General features: G+C 28.5%; 1 protein-coding gene across 1 annotated transcript; it reads right to left on the bottom strand.

Annotated features, from left to right (window-relative positions):
• Positions 1-1,557: 1,557 nt before the first annotated feature.
• On the bottom strand, positions 1,558-18,349 carry LOC132939562 (uncharacterized). Its single transcript, XM_061006803.1, has 5 exons — positions 17,851-18,349; positions 9,948-10,205; positions 2,315-2,427; positions 2,125-2,233; positions 1,558-1,980 (listed from the first exon to the last, which is right to left on the bottom strand). The coding sequence occupies exons 1-5, from the start codon at positions 18,005-18,007 to the stop codon at positions 1,739-1,741; spliced, it is 879 nt and encodes a 292-aa protein (XP_060862786.1). The 5' UTR covers positions 18,008-18,349; the 3' UTR covers positions 1,558-1,738.
• Between the last annotated feature and the right edge of the window lie 3,727 nt (positions 18,350-22,076).

Consider the following 22,076-nt stretch of genomic DNA (forward strand, 5'->3'; position numbering starts at 1 on the left):
TTTAGTAGGATACGTTTATTGGTTCACTGTCTTCGCCACTGCACTAATTATGCACTTATAATCCAGTCGCATATGCAGTAGGTATATTGTGTACCGTGTACCCTTTATATTGTTTGATACGTAGACAACGGAAGCATCGCATCGAAGGTACTTCCGGTATGGAATTTGTGAACAACTATGTGTTACTTATAAAACTTATATTTAAATTTTAGTAAAACGCGTGTTTCTTGGAGCGCCCGTCTCATAGCAGCTTCCTAATTCCTGCAGCAGTTGCCGGACACGCGGACTGATTGGAAGTCCTTTGGGCTTCCGGTAAATGATTTAATCACACTAATTTCACATTAGTTTCAATTTACATACGAGTAAGTCTTTGTTTTATTTTGTTTTGGGGTATTATGATTGTTGTCGTTACCGGACATTGTGAAAAAGGGGACCTATTCGCTGCAATGATCAGAATGAAGTCATATGGTTGAAACAAAGAAAAATATAAAAATTAATCTTAATATTTTTGAGTACATAATTTCAGCATTGTGATCAAATTATCAAAACCTTACAAATTTATTAATTTGATAGAAATAAAGACAATTTTTGAGTTAAATATTATTGACATTTTATAACCTATAATAAATATAACGATGAGGTGGTAAATTCGATACCTACTGATATTATAGTACACCAGAGACGACTGCTACCGAGGTTGCTGTAAATTGCGTCAAATTTTTAATTTTTATGTGAATTGCGGCCTGGGTATAATTTTGTATGTATGTCTATACCTAAATATTTCTTATTCCTACATAAATCACGTCTAACGTCTATAAAAGTATATCAATAATTATAATATTATTATTGTATTGGCTATACAGTCTCATAAAACAAAACAATATAAATTCCAGTTTCCATGTAATCAGGAATAAGCATTTTAGGTTACCTATTATTGTATAAAAGTAAATATATAGATTGCAGATATTCCTACTATGTATGGTGTATCGGGAAAGTAACAATGTTATATTTTAGTGTTTCTCAAATTGTGGTCAAACCTAACTAGTGGTAGGTACGCGAAAAGCTCATAGGTGGTAAGCTAAAAAATCTCCCTTTACAAAATAAATGGAATGAATCATCATTCCCATTAATTATTATTAGGTAGGTTTGTAGGTTTATTTGATATTAATAATAATATAAATAATAAACATAAGATATTTATCATGTGTTTGTCAAATGTCAATAAAAAAATTCAAAATTCGTTGATTGACATTTCGTTTAACGACCACCATTTATCTATATTTGATTAAAAAAATATAGGTGCGATTTGTTGTTACTGTTACATAATTAAGATGAACAACTGGTCTGTGGTCATCAATCCATCATATACGTATTTAAAACTGATTAAATGAATATATTTCCAAAAAAATTTTGTAGTGCCTTATTCATATATATGTCTAATACAATTTCCTAAATAAACGTTAAAAATAACTATTTTTATACTTTAAAGTATTTTTCTTAGTATTTACTTAACTAGCAACTTACTATTACAAGTACATGATATATTATAAATTATAATCAGTTTAGAAACTTTTTTTTATTTAAATAATTAAATCTAAATTGAGAGATTTGTCTAATGCAATTATTTACAAATTAATTCTAATGTGATAAATTTATAAATTATAGTAGGTAATGCTCAATATTTTTATAGTACAATTATTATTAATTGAATTATTCCTAATGATTTTTTCTTGGTTCTTCACATTTCACATACAAAAAAGGTTTCAAACGAACATGGCGAATCGTTCCATTTTAGACCTTTTCCGTCTCGATTCCATAACTCTAAGCAATGTTCCTCTTCACCATTTTCATATTTGAAATTGTTTGGTTCCCCAGCATTCCAGTTAGTATATCCAATTGGCCGGCCATTGGCCAACCAAAAGAATGATCCTTCTTCTGCTTGATCTGTACCAGAGGTCCAAAAGTGTTCATGTCCTAAACCTAAATAATATAAAATTTCGTAATAATTTATAATAATTAAAATCTGTTATTACACTACACCCTTTCCACAAGCTAAATAGGTACCTACAGTTAGGTACACAGTTTATGATAAATAATTTATCAAGTAGGTATCTAAGTTCTTACCATTGTCTTTAATGTATTTTTCCAACTTGTCATTCTCTTCTTGGCTACTTATGCTAGCCAAATGCATTCCATGATATCTACAGTATTGAGCGGCTTTGTACCAATTAGCCTATAGATCAATAAAAATAGGTGATGTATTCGTTTGTCATTCAAATAGATTTTTTTTTAAGTTTATATTTTTTATAGTTACCTTAAAAAATATTCCCAAGTATAATTTTTTGTCTCCCGATCGTAAAAGTGGCAGTGACCACTTATTGATGACGGAAGGGCTGTCTTCAACACAATTATTATTGTTGCATTCACCTGTAACATAAAATCACATAATATTGTTAATTAATTGCTAACTAACCTAACCGATTATTCAAAACAAAAATGATGTATCTATGCAGAGTGGTTCACCTAGCATTCTCAATGATTTCCTTTAATTACATTTATTATACATTTATTCAAATTCTACTTAATAACCACCCATATTTTAAATCATACCAATAATTAGTACCTACTTAAAGATGGTCCAACAAAAATATAAAATATATGTAAAATTGCATTTAGCATTTGTTAATTTTTATGATCTGATCATTAAATAATATTTTGTATAATATTAAAATCATTATAGCCGGCCATATTTACTATATTATTATAGTCTATTATAATGGCCGATGGACACATATCATCCTTACCTATACAAATTTATATAACTCAAAAACAACTCGTTTGAATTTTTATTTAGATATATCAACATTTTCTAAAATGCGTGTACCTACTTAACACATAACAATTTACACAATCTAACAGAAAAAGCATGGTTCTTATTTAAAAAAAATATAGGTTGGTAGGTATCTCCACAAATTATTCCTAAAATGGCATAAAAATATTTAATCTAAGTGGTTGAAAATTTAGTCCTTAAGTGAAACTAAAAAAAAATCAAATTTTAATTAGGTACCTTGATTTATCATTACAGAAAAAAAAGTTGGTGAATTTGCTTGGTGAATCATTCTTTATATTTATATCTATGAATGAAAAACTTGAAAAAGTATGATTAATTAATATTAAATAATTACTTCATGAAAAGACTTAATGAGTGCGTGGTTAAAATAAACTCAACTGAGATATATTGGAATAATATTTTATCATAGTGGTGCCGAATATATGGTTTTAGTCTTGCAATAGTGCCTCATTTTAAAGGTTGTCAGTGGTTAGGTCGGTTCCTTATTATGCAACTTATATATACCTATTCACTGTTATATATTGGTTAAGTTAGCTCTTCGTCCGACGAAGTGTCTATTTCTAATAAATCAAGAAATTATTGAACAAACAATGTTTTTCAACAATCGCCTATTGTAATACATATTATTATTATTGTCGATGTGGAGTGACCTCAAATATTTCAAGTGTTTTACCGAAAAAAATAATTTTCAATATTATTATTAATTATAGTACCTACTGTTAATAGTTATTACAATAGTTTAAGTTAAAACAAACTTAGATTAACGGTATAAACTATAAGACAAAATTAACTTGAATAGGTATATTATGATCTACCTATCATCCAAAGCTTTAATATTATTTTTAGGGATCAAAATGCTGGAAAATTTCCGGAAAAAATGGTTTTTTTTCCAGAGCCTCAGAAAACGTAGAAAAATTGGAGAATATTATTCTTCAATTTTTCAGGGAAAAAAACCAGTTTTTTCGGTAATTTTAAATGAAACCAAATTTTCTCTTTTTTTCGGATATTTTGATCCCTTATTATTTTATTCAGATAGGTATACAATTATTTTTATAATATTTAAAATAACTATAATATATAATTATGAACATATTATTTCTGTTAGAAATAAATTATTCTGTTTAAGTTCAAATATTACTAAACAATTGTTGAATTGTCTATAATAATTTTTAAACAAAAAATGAGTTGTTCAGTAGTATATCAGTGGTATTTTAAATTATACCTAATTGGCTATCATATATAGATGCGTAATTATGTGGAGTATAATCCCTGCGTGTACCTAGACTCTAGGTTCCTGTTTACGAAATAATATTATGTTTCGAGAGATAAACCATTGTTTTTTTTTAAGTTGTGAAGAGGGTTTTTTCCATCTATAAACTTTTAAGTGGTATTGATTAGGTATACATGTATAATGATAATATCTCCCTAGTCACTCGTTTTAATACTGGTTCTTTGCCACTGAATATAATATACTGATGTATATTATATACTGTATAATGTCCGTAGGTAGGTATGTATAATTTATGTACGGGGAAATATATTAAGTAAGTATTAAAATTATTATACAAATTCATAAGATATTATGTTTTCAAACATTTTTGTTGTTGTTTGTCCTGTTATAGCTGGCGAGGAAAAAAAATGTCAAAATATAATACCATCCATTTGTTTAGTGTCACAAACACTCTATATAGTTTATATACATATTATACATCATACGATCTACATTAGTACAACATTACACATTATTCTTTAACCGTAAGGTTTATTTTGATTTCAGGTTCAGACCCTCGAGGTATTGTAACTCGTTGCACTCCAATATAGGTTCAAGGTTAAAACGTAACCTTCTAAAATGTTTTTAAAAATAACATACCCATATGGCCATATGGGTACGATTAGCTAGGTCTCTCTACATTGATGTACATTGAGTATTTTTGAATGATTTATATATTGATATGTAATAATATGTAATATTATGTTGAACGTTTGGTTATCCTTATGTAGACGTGTATTGAATGCATGGGTTAGTAATAAAATGTATACGATGTATGTGTTATATGTATAATATTCGTCATATAGTTTTAATCAAAACATATTAATACGGTGCGTCGAAATAATTTAAAAAAAAAACAAATAAAAGTTTTATTATTTTCTGCATCCGAGGTCAGCTACTCGAATAACATAATATAACGACTTACGTACACCAAATTAAAAATAACTAGTTTTAAAAATTTATTATTCACAATTCATAAAATACCCATGATAATATACTCTCTTGATGTAATCTGCAGATGACCGACGGGTATACCATTCTTAGAAACAAAACAAAAACGTCTGTACGTGAACATTATAAAAAATGTTTGACATTTTCGTAATTGCAATAATAAATACTTTTAATATATTCTTATAATATTACCTCCGTCCGTAGTGTTTTAAATATAAATTAAATTTTTTTAATATGGTACATATTTTGGCAGTTTCGAGAGGACAAGAACTATTATTATAATTTAAATTGCTATGGCGTGAAACAAATTATACATAATATTATAATGGTTAGTTTCCGCGTGACCACGTGCATACCTAGTATATTCTATTTACCATCTTTAATAATAATATGTATAATAGTATAAAATATTTTTTTGATCGAAAAAATATGAATACATAGGTATTTAAAAAAAATATATAATTTTATCAGATATTTTCTACGTGTTATAAGATTGTCAACATTTGGCATAGGTATTTTGTTTAGGTATCTAATAGGTACTATAAATTTACAAAGTGTACTATCTACCTAACAGAAATAATTGACAAATGTGAAATGAAATCAAAAACTAAATTTATGACTATTAATTAATTATCTATGTTGACACATTTTTTTTAAATATTGATTAATGATTACCTATAAAATGAGTTATATAGTTACAGTCACGGACTAAGATATCTTAGTATATATTATATCTTAGTCCGTGGTTATAGTTAATTAATTAAATTTACCTACTGGGTATCACACGAGAATTTACAGGATTTACCATTTACTAGTTCAAAATTATGGAATCAATACAATCTACACCATAAATACTTCGTAAGTTCGTAACACTGTATTATAACATAGGTTGTTAACCTTTTCTGGGTCATGGACCCCCTTGAAGTATAAAGTAATATATAATTTTTATTATTATTATTTTGTAATGATAATATTAAGAGTTAATACATTGCTAAATTATTGTGAATGATCATTTTTGAGACCATTGTGGCATTGTAGAAAATACAGACTCGCAGTGATACTTATGTAGTTATGTAGTAGATAGAGAATGGAATCAAAAATGTCATAGCCCTGGTTACAGCTCACAGATAACTGTGGTGTTTGTCAACGAACACCAACATATTTCAATTACATTTTTTGTTTGAAAATCATGGTGTGATCTTTTCATTTTTTAATCTCAAATCAATAATTGATAATTGATTAATTTTTAATTCATCTTTAGCGAGGTATGAATCATTAATTGTATTTAAGTCCACGAGAAAAGGATTATCGGAAACTGTACAGAAATATGAACGACCGTTCACACATATCTACAAAAATTATAAATATACATTCGACCAACTTCACAATAAAAAATATACAGTTTCTATACTTTAACTGATGGTCGATTGATTCATCAGATAATATGAATTAATTTCAAACAAATATATTTTTTGGTTATTTTGGTTACTCATTATTTCTGAGATAAATCGCAGGGTAGTGCCCCCGCGCTAATATTATATATGAAAAAAAGGTCATGGGGGATCCATCTCCCATAACCTTCCTGTATACGACCATGGTAAGGGGTATCCTGGTTATCATACCACCGAAAAGAAGAAATAGGTACCCACAAATAATGAGGTTATAGAAAACTTTTCCTTAAAAAAAGAAAATTAGATTTCATATAGGTAATAAATTATAATTTTAAACAAAAATATGCAACTTTACTATAGGTAGTTGATTACTTCGTTATGATTTTTGGTTAATTTAATTTTTCATATCCCCTCTACTCCAAGAGAAAATTCTAAATACGTCCCTGTGTACATAAATATTACATTTATACATTTATGAAACATCTATCAATGTTTAATACGTCTTTATGGTGACGTGATTGATTCTATAACGAGTACGAGTTCAATCATTATTTTTATTGCAGGTACCTATAGCCGTATAGGTATTTACAGTATTTAATATTTAGGTAATACGAAACGCAAGTATTGATTAAAAAGGTTCAAGTTATGAATAACTACTGTAGTAGGGATTTAGTAGATATATAGGTTCTTCAATTTTCAAGAATGATTGTGAAAATAAAAATATTATTATGATTCCCCTATGTTATTCATAAATTTATTACATAGTCAGAATAACTCGTTTTATGAAGAATAGGCTCTTTAAATGACAAAAAACTATTTTATGACACAATACAATAATGATATAGATAGATACCTACTAAACTACTAAGTACTAATACAGTAATACACTCATTATTTAACGTAGTATATTACGTGAAACTGTGAAAGGTACATTATTCTTCTAATAGCAGTCTACATTATCTATACAATCATATAATTTTTTATATGAAATCAGAAATGAGTATCTTATGAAGCACACCTGTATGTTATATACCTAATTATGTAATAACTAATTATAGATATTAAAATATAAATATATGAGAATTACACGAGAATATTACCATCAAGGTTTGTTGGTACTTATTATTAACAAACTCAGGTGAATATACAAATTTTCTAATTCAATATAGGTAGTTACTTTATAAATTATTGTTACTATAGTATACAGTATATAATAGTATCTACGTCTATACGGTATATGTTACAAAATACCGAACAATAGCGATGAGATCCACTTGGTAAATTATAGCGGAATATTTAAAACGGTATTAGGGGTATTACCTACTTTTTTTTATGTTCTATATCATTTGAAACGCAAAACTGATAATATCATCTAACGAGATTTTCAGTACTTATTGTAGTTTGGCAATCAAAATAATTAGAACGTATACGATTGTTAAAATATTATAACATTGTGTACGTATGACGTATAATATAATATGAGTATGGTGTATTATATTGAATTTTTCATCTATTGTGTTGTTTGAGTAATATATTAAATAAAAATAATAAAATAGTTACTTATAGGTATAGGTATATCAAAAATCGATATATTTTTATTAATTCTATAGTAACGTAACAACAATTACAATTTTCACGGTTGTAATGAACGCCTATTTTTGTTATCATCACTTTATATCAGCTCCTATATACACTTATCTGTCTTGAATATTAATTCTAATAGATATATCTGCAGAGGGGATTTGTATGTACAATGCAAACGTATAATATCGTAATTTATAGGTATCTGTACTATGTAATTATAATATAAATTGGTATTATATATCTGGTAATTAATTATAAATAAGTTATCTCTCTTCACATGATGTATTCCATAAACACTTTAATAATCTGGTCAAGGATTTGATTTGGTCAAACTCTAAATATCTTTTTCATGACCTGACCTCCGGTTGGATCACGAATTTTTAAGCGCAAACTTCGTCGTCCAATGTCCTCGCCCCATAAATATTTACTACGAAAAATTTCCGCATGAAGTATTCTATATTTATTACCACACTCAACTACTATATTTTCTCAACCATAAAAAAAAAATTGTTAATAATAAAAAGTAGACAGTATAATATTATATATTACGAATTTCGTATTTACAGCCCCTAGGTTACACTTCGTTTACTGTTCAAACTTTGGACTATTATATAATTTATATCAGTAAAAACGCGGTCCTAATGTTAGCCCACCTAACAAAACTATTAATTTAAAATAACCCATGGGGGGCTTATATATAAATCAATAAGGGATATTTTTGGGGGTGTTAGCCCCCTTCAGCTCCCCTAGCCCCCTATTTGCGCCACTGGTAAATATATATATTACCTAATGATGGATGTGGCCGTATATTTTTTTGAAGGTATATATTATTAAACCGTTGAATGTCTGACCTTAGGTATTTATTTTTTACTGATGCACGATGAATAGAAGAGATGTTGAGGAGATTTTGTCAACGATGGTCACAAATAAAATTACATTTTTACTTAAATTATTTTCAAAATGTAATTTGAATTTCGATACCTATTAAATTGTTTTAAATGTATTTCAAATGTTGTTCCTGAAAAATGCACGGAAGTCGAATGTGCACAACATACGTGTGCGCTGAACCAATACAATGTAGTAGCCAATAGGTATTTACTCTTCTTTATCACAATTCACAAAACAACAGCAACAATAATAGTTGGTAACAAATATTATTACAGTAGTAATACTACCTACTGTGTTTTTTGGTTTTACATAATTTTAACTAACTTATCACGCAGTAAGTAGTACAATAAATAATAATACGACGCTAACTGCAGCAGGCTGATTGGCACAATACACATGAGCATGTCCTTATACTTATATACAATAATATAGTACTATATATTATACCCACTACGGTACTACTTATGAGTTACTAGCTTCTGTTAACACAGTTATACACTTTGTCACACATAGAATTGGTGTTAAGGGTACTATTAGCGAATTAGCATACTTATAGCAGTTATAGCACCTCGAGTTCTAGAGCTAGACAACCACTACGAACCCCCATATAATATAACCGTACGCCTATCATAATATTGTCTTGATCTTGAATTTACTCTAATAATTCGTTTACATATATATTTTCAGATTACCCATATCCGCAAATTGTTATAAATATGCGATACATAAAGTACTTAATACATACCATCATAGTTCTTGTGGACACTAACAACTAAAATTCTTTTTGAGAAATGCAACTTGCGTGAAAATCTAATTTTCCAGTTATTATACCTATTGCATATTGCCCTTATTTTTTCGTCCCTGTGTTTATTCGTCCATCGACTATAGGTCCTAAACCCCTCACAGAGCCGACTTCACAGTGTGGTTGTAATATATTATATTATTATAGGAGCAATAGGTGCCTATTATAAGTGCGCCTAACGCGATTTTCGTTGTCTGACTACGTTCTAACCTTGATAATATCGCGCATCTCCGATGATATCGTCATCGTCATCGGGACTTCCGTCGTAAAGATTTTCGGCGACATTTTTCTGAATACTGTTATTATTTATACCGACGATACTGGCCGTCAAATCGTTTCCACCGGTCGGCAATAACAACTGTGGCTGACCGATTTGTTGCACGCTCCCGCCCGCCCTGTTCAGACGCTTTTGCAGGTACTGCGCCAGTATTTGCTGCGTAATGCTATTCTGCCTCACTAAATCACCACCTACACACAACAAACAGACAAGAATTTCAAGAGTGGATAACACAACATTGCATGATTCGCATCGGTATATTAGATAGCACGTCGGTGCAATAATTATTTTAAAAAAAAAAGTAGCATGCTGCTAGATATTTTTCCTCCGCAAGGAATACTATAATAATAATTGAGGAAACATAGATAATATGTTTTTGGATATAATGAAGTAGTGGAAAAATATCTACTAGCATGCTATATTTTGTTAAGAATTTAATTACATTTTTTCTAAACATAAATTTGTTTTTAGGCAAAATACACGTTTTTTGTTTTTGACCAATTTTTCGTAAGGTCCTTATTAACAAAAACGTATTATTTATGATTCATAGATTTTACATTTAGAGGAAAGATATTATTGAGTAGAGTGCTATATTTTTAAAATTCTTTTGTGGTTGATTTGCGTTTCTATGGCAATTATATTACCAGTGTTACAAAAATCGGTTGGAAAAAAAAAGTTGTACTCCGCACAAAAACATAATATCTATGTTAATAATAACAATAATAATAAATACAATAAATAACAATGACATGATATAATTTATAATGCGCATATATATATATATATATATATATATATATATAATATTATATACCGATATAATGATAATATTATGTAGGTTGCCAAGTTGTATGCTCGTATTGCACGCGATGTTACGAGAACGGAGTTAGGTATAGATAACCAAGGTAGGTACGCGAAATGTATTGAATAGAAGGTACTAAAGGCTATACTTAGCTATACTATATAATATATTGTATAGGTATACAGGGTTATTCACCAATCGTGTTTAATCCTGTTGTATTTTTATATTATGCATTTATTCGATTTATGATTTTTGGAATTTTTTTGTATAGGTACGCTACACGCATCCAACTTACTTCAGCAAAACCAATTTTTTGTCGATATCTTTAATATTGAAGTTATTATAACTATAGTTAGGTAGGTATGTAAAATATTTAAATTTTTTAATTCTCTTGACACTTTATATTTTATTTTAAATGTAAATTAAAGCCTATGATGTAACCTATATAATATTCATATTCTGAAATTTGATAGTGCTATCAATACAAAATTTGTTCTGCTGAACGCAAATTTTCTATACAGGGTGATTTATTAAGCGTAAAACACTCGTTATCTCAAAAAGTATTAATGTTTTTGAAAACATTTTTTTTACATAGTTTCAAGTTGTTAAAAAAACAACATTTTTATTAAAAAATTATATTTTTAAATAATTTTTATCCTCAAATTTTTTTAAGTTTTTTACTTTTTGGAATGACAGCATAGAGTTTTAATTTCATTTTCCAAAGCAGAATATTTTTATAAGTATTTTCATACATAAATATCAAATTTAGGACGAGTAGTTAATGAGTTATAAGTATTTAAGGTTTAGACAAGCGGAGTAGTGGACACACATTTGCGGGGTACCCCATACCACTCCACTCCGCCCATCATAACTTTAAATTCTTATACCTCATAGACTACTCGCCCTAAATTAGATTTTTATGAATCAAAATACTTCGAAAAATATTCTGCTTTGGAATATGAATTTAAAACTCTATGCTGTCATTCAAAAAAGTAAAAACTGAAAAAATTATATAGATAAAAAATATTTAAAAATATAATTTTTTATAAAAACATAGTTTCTTTAACAACTTGAAAGTATGTTAAAAAATATTTTCAAAGACATTAATACTTTTTGAGATAATGAGTGTTTTACGCTTTACGAATCACCCTGTATTACTGTACGTTTGTAAGACAGAGATAACACATGACGTGACGTGCTGATGTCCTCTTAAAAACCATTTTTACCAATTACAAATACTTAAATTTCTGTTGGGGTATTTAGGGGTTCTCGATACAAATTTATATTCATAATGAGAACTTACTTTTTCACTACAAGTTGAGTAAACATTTATTTTTGAAAATGTTGATGAATTTAAATTGTAATTCGGGATTAATCAATTTATTTACTAAGGATACTGGGTATAGTCAATGATAATAATTAGTCTAATAAATATTAACCATATTATTGATGTAATATTTAGTAAAAACTCATAAATCAGAAAAATTAAACAAATTATAAAACGCTAATAGATAAGGATCGATTTGGTAGGTAGGTACTATATAAATTATAAACAATCATAGCCCCCAATATCTTATAAACCTATAGTGTCATGAACTATTATCCTTATTACATATATTTTTAGAAATCACTTGTTTGCATTTAGATTTATATTAAGGTTACATTAAAATGTTCAAAAAAATATAATTTAAACAATTTACAGTAAAAAAGGGAGGTTTTCATTTGAAAAAATCAATTACGTTTATGCAAATTCGAAGTATTTGAAATAAATAAGATGGTTCAGTATGATAATTGATTCTAAAAAAATTGAATTTGAATAAATCTTTAAATTACGGATATTATGGGGGTGAACACGATTGGTGAATCACTTTAGATATTATACATTTATACATATCATGACATATCAGCTACATTATTATGTTCGTATTGCACGCTATGTTACGAGAATGGAGATAGGTATGTACGTGAAATGTATAGAATAAGTACTTAGCCATACTATGGCGCTATTGTATGGGTAGGTATATAATAATAAATAGTACCTACGCGACGTTTGAAGAAAAATTCGTTACGCCAACAAAATATGCGTACAATGTGTGAAATTTATATATTATAATGTGAGTATTTTCTGATTATATAGATCGTTATTACTTTTAGGTAGGTATACATATAATATAATACATACCAAGTATATGGTATTATGTGATCGAACACTAGATAGGTAGTACTGGATATAATTACTGGATAGCTGTTATGATGACAAAAAGTAGATAGACCTCATACATGGCCATAGAGCTATTATATCATATATATATGCACATTATTTGTTGAAATTCTGTGTACAATTTTAACGACGGTAGTGTTTTTTTCATTAATCGACGCAACAACATTTTTTTCCGATATGTACCTATCATCTTGAAATTCTTAAATGTTTAACTGTTTAACAATATTATTGTATTATACGAGCTATATTATTCTATCCTGCACACTCTTGAAGTATTTATCACTGTGTCGTGTTAAATCGATAACCTATACCATTTTACAGTAAAAGACAAAAACATTGCATATACTCAGGTAGGTATAGGTAGGTACTATTGTAACTACAGAGAAAAGTTGAGTATAAAAATATATGTGAGTCATTTTTTTTCCAATATGTTACGAGATATTTTTTTACAGCTTTAATCTTGACCCCTTAGGTAAAATTTATTTGAACTATTGAGTTTAAAATTTGGAATATAAACATTATACAATGTTATTATGTAGACAGGTTAAATACTTATGAATTTGTTTACGGTTTAGTCGGTTCACTACCATAATGTATTAATGTATTATAGTTGTTAATATTGTTATTTTGTTGTAACCATTATACTACCTTGTAACTTACTATAACCTAACTTAAATGTAATGCCTATTATAGGTACTCCATCATCATTATTGTGTAGTAAACCAAGCATATTACTGTGGACTATACAATATGAAATATGAACATTGATTATTGTAATGTTTGTAATACACTAATACCTACATAAAAATAGAGATAAAATTATATATTGTTGAAAGGTACTAGGTCGTAGATACTAGTTTAATGTGTACATAAATACATCGTGAAAAAAATATAATATTTTGTTACCTCATGGGGAGAGGAGACCAAAATGTTTGTAAAAAAGAAGATGAAAATGATTGATGTTTGACCTTAATATGCACCTAATAATAATGATTAATGCAGTATATATTATTATTATACTATAATTTTTTTAATAATTTAATTGAGTTCCTATGCTTAACTCATAGAAAAATATTTTTATTTCAAACAACTTATAAGTTGAGTAATACAACATGCACACAGAATGAAACCTTATTTTTTTAATATTCTTACAGGTGTAATGTCAAATTTACTAACATTAATAATAATAAAAATATAGATGGGTATTTAGGTATATTCAATTCATTAATTATTGATAACTGTCATATAGTGTTGGAGATATACCTACGAATATTTTTTTTGTATCTCGTTATATTACATTATTAGCCAAGTCAAGTCTAATAAATACTTCTTTATAATTGCATAACTAACAAAATTTATTATATGTTCATTATTGTACAATGTACATGCAATTTTACATTGATGAATAACATCTATTGCTGTATTATAATATATACCTACCTATACATTACAACTATTTATAAAAGTTATAACTTATAAGTACCTACCTACCTATAAATAAAGTATAAACGAATATCAGTTACAAAAAAGTAACTTCATAGCCCATAAGTATTATAATGGAATTTGTACGATAATGCAACTAACTTTTTCTTTCATTAATTCAATACTATTATACCAAATCAAATTATAAAATTAAATAAAAAAAAACTTCTAAAAATGGAAAATGGTTATGACATTATTTTATTTAAATTTATAATTTTGACTTATAATCTATGGAATATTTGATTCTCTCGTCTGTGGTGTACAAACTACACGCCCATATAAATGTATACCTATAAGCATTGTTCACAAAAGTACCCATTATAAATTATAATATTACATTACATTATACGGTACTTTCTCTACTACTGAATGCTGGTGGCATTATAAAAATGTGTGTAAAAAAAGGACTTGTAGGGCCCAAATTGTTTTTTCATACTTATAATATATTATTATACGTACAAATAATCTTATGCAACGTTATAGAGTTTTAGGAGTAGGTAGGTACCTATTAAATTATATTACGGAGCTTATGGTAGATGCAAAAAAAAAAACCATTATTTAATAATGGACAATATAATATTATTATGATATAACGGTGTAGCATATTCATGGACATTTTTTTAATCTGATAAATTTTTATGTTTGTATTTTAAAGCAATATATTTCAAAGATATGTTTACCGTGGTAATGAGATTGGAGACAAAATTATAGGTTCGTGTGATGTAAAGTACCTTTATCCACTTTCTCTCGACGAGTTGAGACCCACCTATATAGGTGGAGACATATCTATACACAAGGAAGTTCTTCTTTAATACCGGTTGGATGTCACATTATACAATATAGCCAGTCAAGTGGCAAAGCACACACACATATTATATACGTGCTATAACTTTTAGTAGTACCTATAGTAAGATACAGTTGGGCATAATATATATATATATATATAAGTTATTACTGGTCACGACCTTCAAATCCATGTACGTTCTACGTTTATTGAATCGTACACACATAATATATAGGTAGATAGATGCCTACGAAAGAAGCCGCATTTCAATCATAAAAACAAATACACGTTTTCGTTCTAATTTTAGATTTACCATATTATAACTCTTAATTTTTCGTCATACAGGTGTTCTTAATATTAATCGTTTCGGTGTTTGAAATAAACGCTTGCTGCAGTTAAGATTGTCGTAATATTATAATCATGTACATTATAATAGTAGGCAAACAATAATAGTGTTTCACGCCTATTGTGTAGCGCATGATAATAGCGCGTGCTAAAACAGTTTCGCTTTGATAAATCTGTACAACGACATAACCATCAATTATACAGAAAGGTCTTGCAGTTATTTTCGCTATTATCATAAGCGGATTCTACGAGTTACAACGCATTATTATAAACATAAAATATCATATTTCTTATTATACCGACCGTTATTTGTAAAAAGCTTACGATATTTCGTTACAGGACATGTTTTATTTTCAGTTATTATTTAATAATCTTATCATAGCATAATATCCAACGGTGATGACGATCGAATTCAGAGCATTAAAAGTTCGAAAGAATATGAGATGGACAACACGAACATTTCCGGATATAATACTAAATGCGTAGGTATATAATAGGTATTATAATTTGTATGAGTAATTTTTAAAATAATAAAGATAACCCACTGGAATTTATAAAATAGAGATTAAAAATTTAAAAGGATTACTAACTCTTTTTCATTATTTTTGTGTAGAAATAATGGCCTGTAAATAACTAAGCAATTATATAATAGAACTTATTCGTATTAGAATAATAATTACAATAAATTAATTTAAGGACACATGGATTTAAAAATTGATCTCTAAAAAACAAAACGTAATAAGTAATAACGTCTATAATATATTATTATCGCCTATATACGCCTATTTCATCCATTACGTCTATTAAGAGTTACTAACTGATCAGATTAAAAATTTGTTTGTAAAAAACAAAACGTAATAAGAAATAACATCAATATTATTATATTATATTATCTTCTATACGCGTATTTACGTCTTTAAAAGTTACTATAAATTAATGTGTGATGTAATATGGTCATAATTTGATTGGAAAAAATCCGGACTTGAAATATCCGACTTGTTTAGTTGTGCACTAGTGTCTTTGCTTAAAGCAAAATTTAAAAAAAGAAACTCGTTATTTTCTACATACTAATTTTCACACAAATGTGCGCGTTCATACATTTTTATTTGTTTGGATAAACTATAACAGTAACATTTTTCCTTTCTACGATATATTTCTATAACATTTTGTCAAGGACCTAGGCCAAGAGACATAGGTTCTATTATAGGTTAAGTATACTTGTGTTTCACTCCCTATATCTATTTTTAATGGATACTTCACATTCTTTATCCTTGAGCTGTTAAAGATTTTACTTGATAATTCTAAAAAGTATAACAATAAAAATAAAAGTCTCATAACTTTTATATTAACTTAATAACGGCAATTACATAATAATATTATGTAAGCTACACGCAGGTATTTCTATTATTTAAAATTGAATTGTCGAGTTGAATGTAAATACTATGTTTAATGTTTTTATTAGAATTTGCCAATATAATATGTTAGTCACAAAATGTATTGATTGCTATAATAACTTGAAAGATAATAGCTATTAAGCATTTTAAACAGGAGTATCGACTGAAATGTTTTATAAAGAAAGTCAAATCGAAAAAAAATTCTTGTGGACGAGAGAAAGCTGAATGAGATAATCGGATTTTTACCAGACTTATCACACTACCATTAAAGACATAAGTGTTAGTCATTAAAGTACTCATTTATAATATTTTCTAATTGGTAAGACAAAACGGTTTTTAATTATTCATATTTGCGTACTTCTTCGAATTTGAAATATTTATATTGTACCTATATATTTGTATACAATATTAAATATAGCATTTTGAATAGACACCAGCTTATGAGAGTGAATAATTATGTATTTATGTTAAATTAATTTTAATTATAAAATAACCGAATATATTATATTATGTGAAATTTATTTTTTATTAAATCGATGTAGGTAAATAATATTATGATAAAGGCTGATTTTAGAAATACTTGTAAAATTGTAATTAATTACCAATTCCAAATATTTAATTTCCTAATATCCCTTTCTTATTTCGCTTTATGGGAACTGTTAAGGATTCAAAATATTATGTTGAATAAAGGTTGTATTATACTTATCTTCTTAAAAAATTTTTTCAAAAATACTCAATCTTCTTTACAAATAATTGTGTAAAGTTTTTCATATATACATATTTGGTATTATTTTAAATATGAATTTACCTTGTGGGTCGTTTAGCTTATGGGCAGTTCTAGGGACAGCTATCTGACTTCGAGTTGCGACAAAACACATGAACAACGTCAGGAACAGAATTATACTTCTAGCCGCGGTATCCGTCCAAGAATTCATATTTGCACGATATAAACCACTATAGTACATTGCATATAATATTACGTAGGTACTTTAAGACTCGAACGATTCGATTATTTAATACTGGTAAGAAGAAAAACCAAAACTAAAACAGAGTAAAATAAAAAAATACGCGGTCGATGGTGTTATAATACAACAATCGCACCACGGCCACGGTGGTAGGTTAGGTACGGTATAGGTGCTGGTAATATCTGGATAGTTCATCCATTTCGTGCACGATTATCGTTCGTTATGCTGGTGGACAATCGTGTGAGGAGGACTTTAGAAGGAGAAATTTATTCCTCGGCCGCCGCTGCCGACGAGTGGGCAACGCGATGCTGCGAATAAGACCACTTTCGATCTCAGCCGCGTGGCGGCGATACGCATGCATAAGCGGTTGGCGTCAGAAACCGGTATACGGAGTGGAGCTAAACACACACACACACACACACACACACACACACACACACACACACACACACACACACACACACACACACACACATTGTCGTGGCTTGCTGGTCGCTGCGGATATCAAACAGGAGGTAGGTACGACTGCAGTGGGTATAATAATACTATATTATACTTAAACAGAGGAGTAGACCGGACAGTCAGTGTTAAATATTAATATATATATATATATATGTTTATATTATAATATATGGTCTCATCTCATTGCACAGGATAAACATGTATTATTACCGCATTATTCTGTATATGTACGTTTTTTTTTCTGGTTTGAAATTCTATAATAATAATATAATGTATAATGAATTCCTCGTTACTCCCGAGTGACTCGATCGATATAAATTACATTCCTATTATAGGTATATATAATGTTATTATAGAATCGTCACGTCACCAACCGCAAACGTAAAAAAATGCTAATTTTATAATTTTAACGATCGCACTGAGTTTTTTTTCGTGAAATAATAATTTAACCGTCTATCGAATTCCACTGTTACAACTCGCCACATTTAATATAATATCTGCAAACGAAATTCGAATTACGTGTAGAGTGTGGGTAATGGGTATATATACCAAATAATAAAATTTTATCACAAACCAAACAAATGCGTTTTATGATAACGATAATACTTGCGTTCGAAAAAATTGAACTTTCAATTTAATTTTTGTATTAAAAATCATTATACCTATTGACTATGGATTTTTTATTAACAATTAACATAATACACCATAATTTTTATTTTTTTTTTATTGATCCTTAAGACCGGCATCTATGGCCATTAACTGTTGGTAGGGTTGTATTGTGGTGGTGGTAGGGTTTTGAAGTGGTGGGTTTTTACACGTGATCTTTTGTGTTTGGCAGAATTTTTGATTGGGCACCGTAGGTATCTGCCATGCCCGGGTGAGGGATGGCGGCACTTGTTCTCCGGACACCGTGACTTGCTTGAAGAAAAATGCCACCTGTGACCAAGGAATCGAACCGGCGCCGGCTGCGTCGCAACCGATGCCTTAAACTGCTCGGCCACTCCCCCCCCCCTAATAATTGTTATTGTCTTAACTCGATCGCATTTTTATGATGTGTAGTTTCCGATCAGGTTATGTGGAAAATCGATAAAAAAAAATTAAATAGAATTATTTAATTTGTAATTATAGTAAAAATGTAATAATAACATAGAAACAGTAAAAGTTGATTTTTATTTTAGCATTTTCTTGTAGTTATATGGTAGTTATCGATGTTTGGATTCAACTAAGTTTCGCAGGACAACGGTTTTTAAAATTAAGTTAAATTATATTAATTCTAATGAGTAATGATCTTGAGTTGGTATATTATTGATAGTGTATGATAGTATACCTTTATAATTTATTTCTGTTGATATTTTTAACATGTATATGTTTATGGGCTGGGTACATATAGAAGATAGACTAATTTAAAAAGGGTTAAATTTGGTTTTTTTTATTCATCGGATTTTAGTACGGTTAGGTTAGGTTAGGATTATGTATTAATTGATTATATTAATCCGTCATATTATATCAAAATAAACTTGGTATAACTTTGATACTTTAGAGTTAAATCATATACTTACGTACAAACAGCACTGGGTCCGCGATCTACCGCAGGTAGATTGCCTACGTGATAGATAATATGGGTCGCTGTAAATTGCGGCCCGGGCATATTTTGTACATACGTAAACTGCGGTCTGGGTATATTTTATACATACGTAAATTGTGGCCTGGGTATATTTTATACATACGTAAATTGCAGCCTGGGTATGATTTTTATTACCTACCCAAATATATTTTTCATTTATAAGTAATTACGTCTAAGCCTTTTTTTGCAAAATCAATATTTTCCTTCTCATTTTTCAGACTTAGGACTGTAAATATAATTGTATCAATATTAGTATGATTAAAAATATTGGTTTTGCTGTTTTTTTGTTTTTAATTAAAAAATATATTATTAGCAATTTGTGTCTGTAAAAATGTGTACGGTTAAAAAATGTATTATTAAATTAATTTATTATAAAAAATTTGTAATTATTAAGAAACTGGTAAATATTTGTAAGACAATTCTCGCATATATAGTCTAACGTAGTAATTTTTTTTGCTCGCAATTCATTCATTTTGTCATGTATAAATGTTTCTTTTTCAGTCATTTTCTTGCTTTTTGTTCCCTGACTTCTCAATGTGATATACGTATCACATTGCATGTTTTTTAAAATGTCAATGAAATTGAATATGTTTGGGTGTGATGAATTGAATGAGCTGTTTAATTTTTTATGAAAAGATTCACAATTGTTTGTTGTGCGCATTGTTGATGATACAAATTCGGCCCATGTTTGTGGTGGAAACTCTGCGTCGTTGGTTAAATATGTTTCTAATATGTAGTCAGTAAATTGTACTATCCTATTATCTTGTGGTTGCAATGCCATTATATCATACGCCAAACAATCTTAAACCATATCATGACTTTAAAAAGGAAGTCCAAAAAATAATTTAAAAAAAATACTTATATCCGTATTATTGTTTTTGTAATCATTATTTAACCCCAGCTGCTGTACCAACTTTGACCAAGGTGAAATCTACACCCTTTTACTTCAATAGAAGGCCAAACATATCTTGCAGCATTGTGAATAGCCTTTTCAAAATCGGCATACAACCGAATAGGACTGAATTGTAAGTTATTTTTTTTACACTCTATAACTAAATGTTGAAATGCCTCTAAATAGCATTGTGTAGTCTTCGAAGGTTGTAAAATATAAACGAGTGGAACATAAGACTGATTTATTGTACAATGAACGGTAAATAATTGATGGTATAATTTCGGACAACTTTTGAATGTACCATCTACAAATATAGTGTCCGAATTGCATAGCACTTTTAAATTGCTTAACGTAGAGAAACCTACTATATTTGTTTCTTTACTATTAACTAATAAAAAATTTTCATTTTTATTTGTTTTAAATTCCATGTTGTCAAAAATGTAGTGTAATTCCAAAAAAGTGGCTGGTAATTTTGGTAGGATAGAATGCTCGAGCATTGTGTAAATTTCGTTTAATCAACTTTACGTCTTGAGTAGTTAAAGATTCGACATCAGCATTTTTTAATTCAGAATGAATAATTTTAGATGGCCTCATAAACATATCATCAACGGCTTTTCTTTTTAAACTGCTATTCAGCTTCTGACGATTTATTATTTGTTCCGAAATTTTAGAATGACTTTTGTGGTCTTTAAAACTATCTATACAAATATTATTATCATTAAATTTCAAAAAACGCTTACACGTTTTAATTGTGCAACACCAGCGCTGAATATCATTTTTTAGCATTTTGTGAAAACTAAATTTGAAACCATCAACTACTCTCAACGTTTTATTCCTTTCGCTTTTCATAACGTCCATTTTTATTAAATTGAAAAAAAATGTAAACTGTAGACTGCATATAGACTGTAGACTGTATAGCAACGTAAAACCTCGTGCGTAAGGTCTTCGATCAAATGCACACTAGCTGCTAATAATATATGATATAAGTGAACATATTATTATTATCTATATCGACCAATCAAAGATTAATAATATAATGTTATCTTTAAATTGTACAGCTGACCGGAAATTGGAACATCCCGGGCCGCAAT

The sequence above is a fragment of the Metopolophium dirhodum genome, chromosome 2 (assembly GCF_019925205.1).
Source record: "Metopolophium dirhodum isolate CAU chromosome 2, ASM1992520v1, whole genome shotgun sequence".
NCBI classification, from domain to species: domain Eukaryota; kingdom Metazoa; phylum Arthropoda; class Insecta; order Hemiptera; family Aphididae; genus Metopolophium; species Metopolophium dirhodum.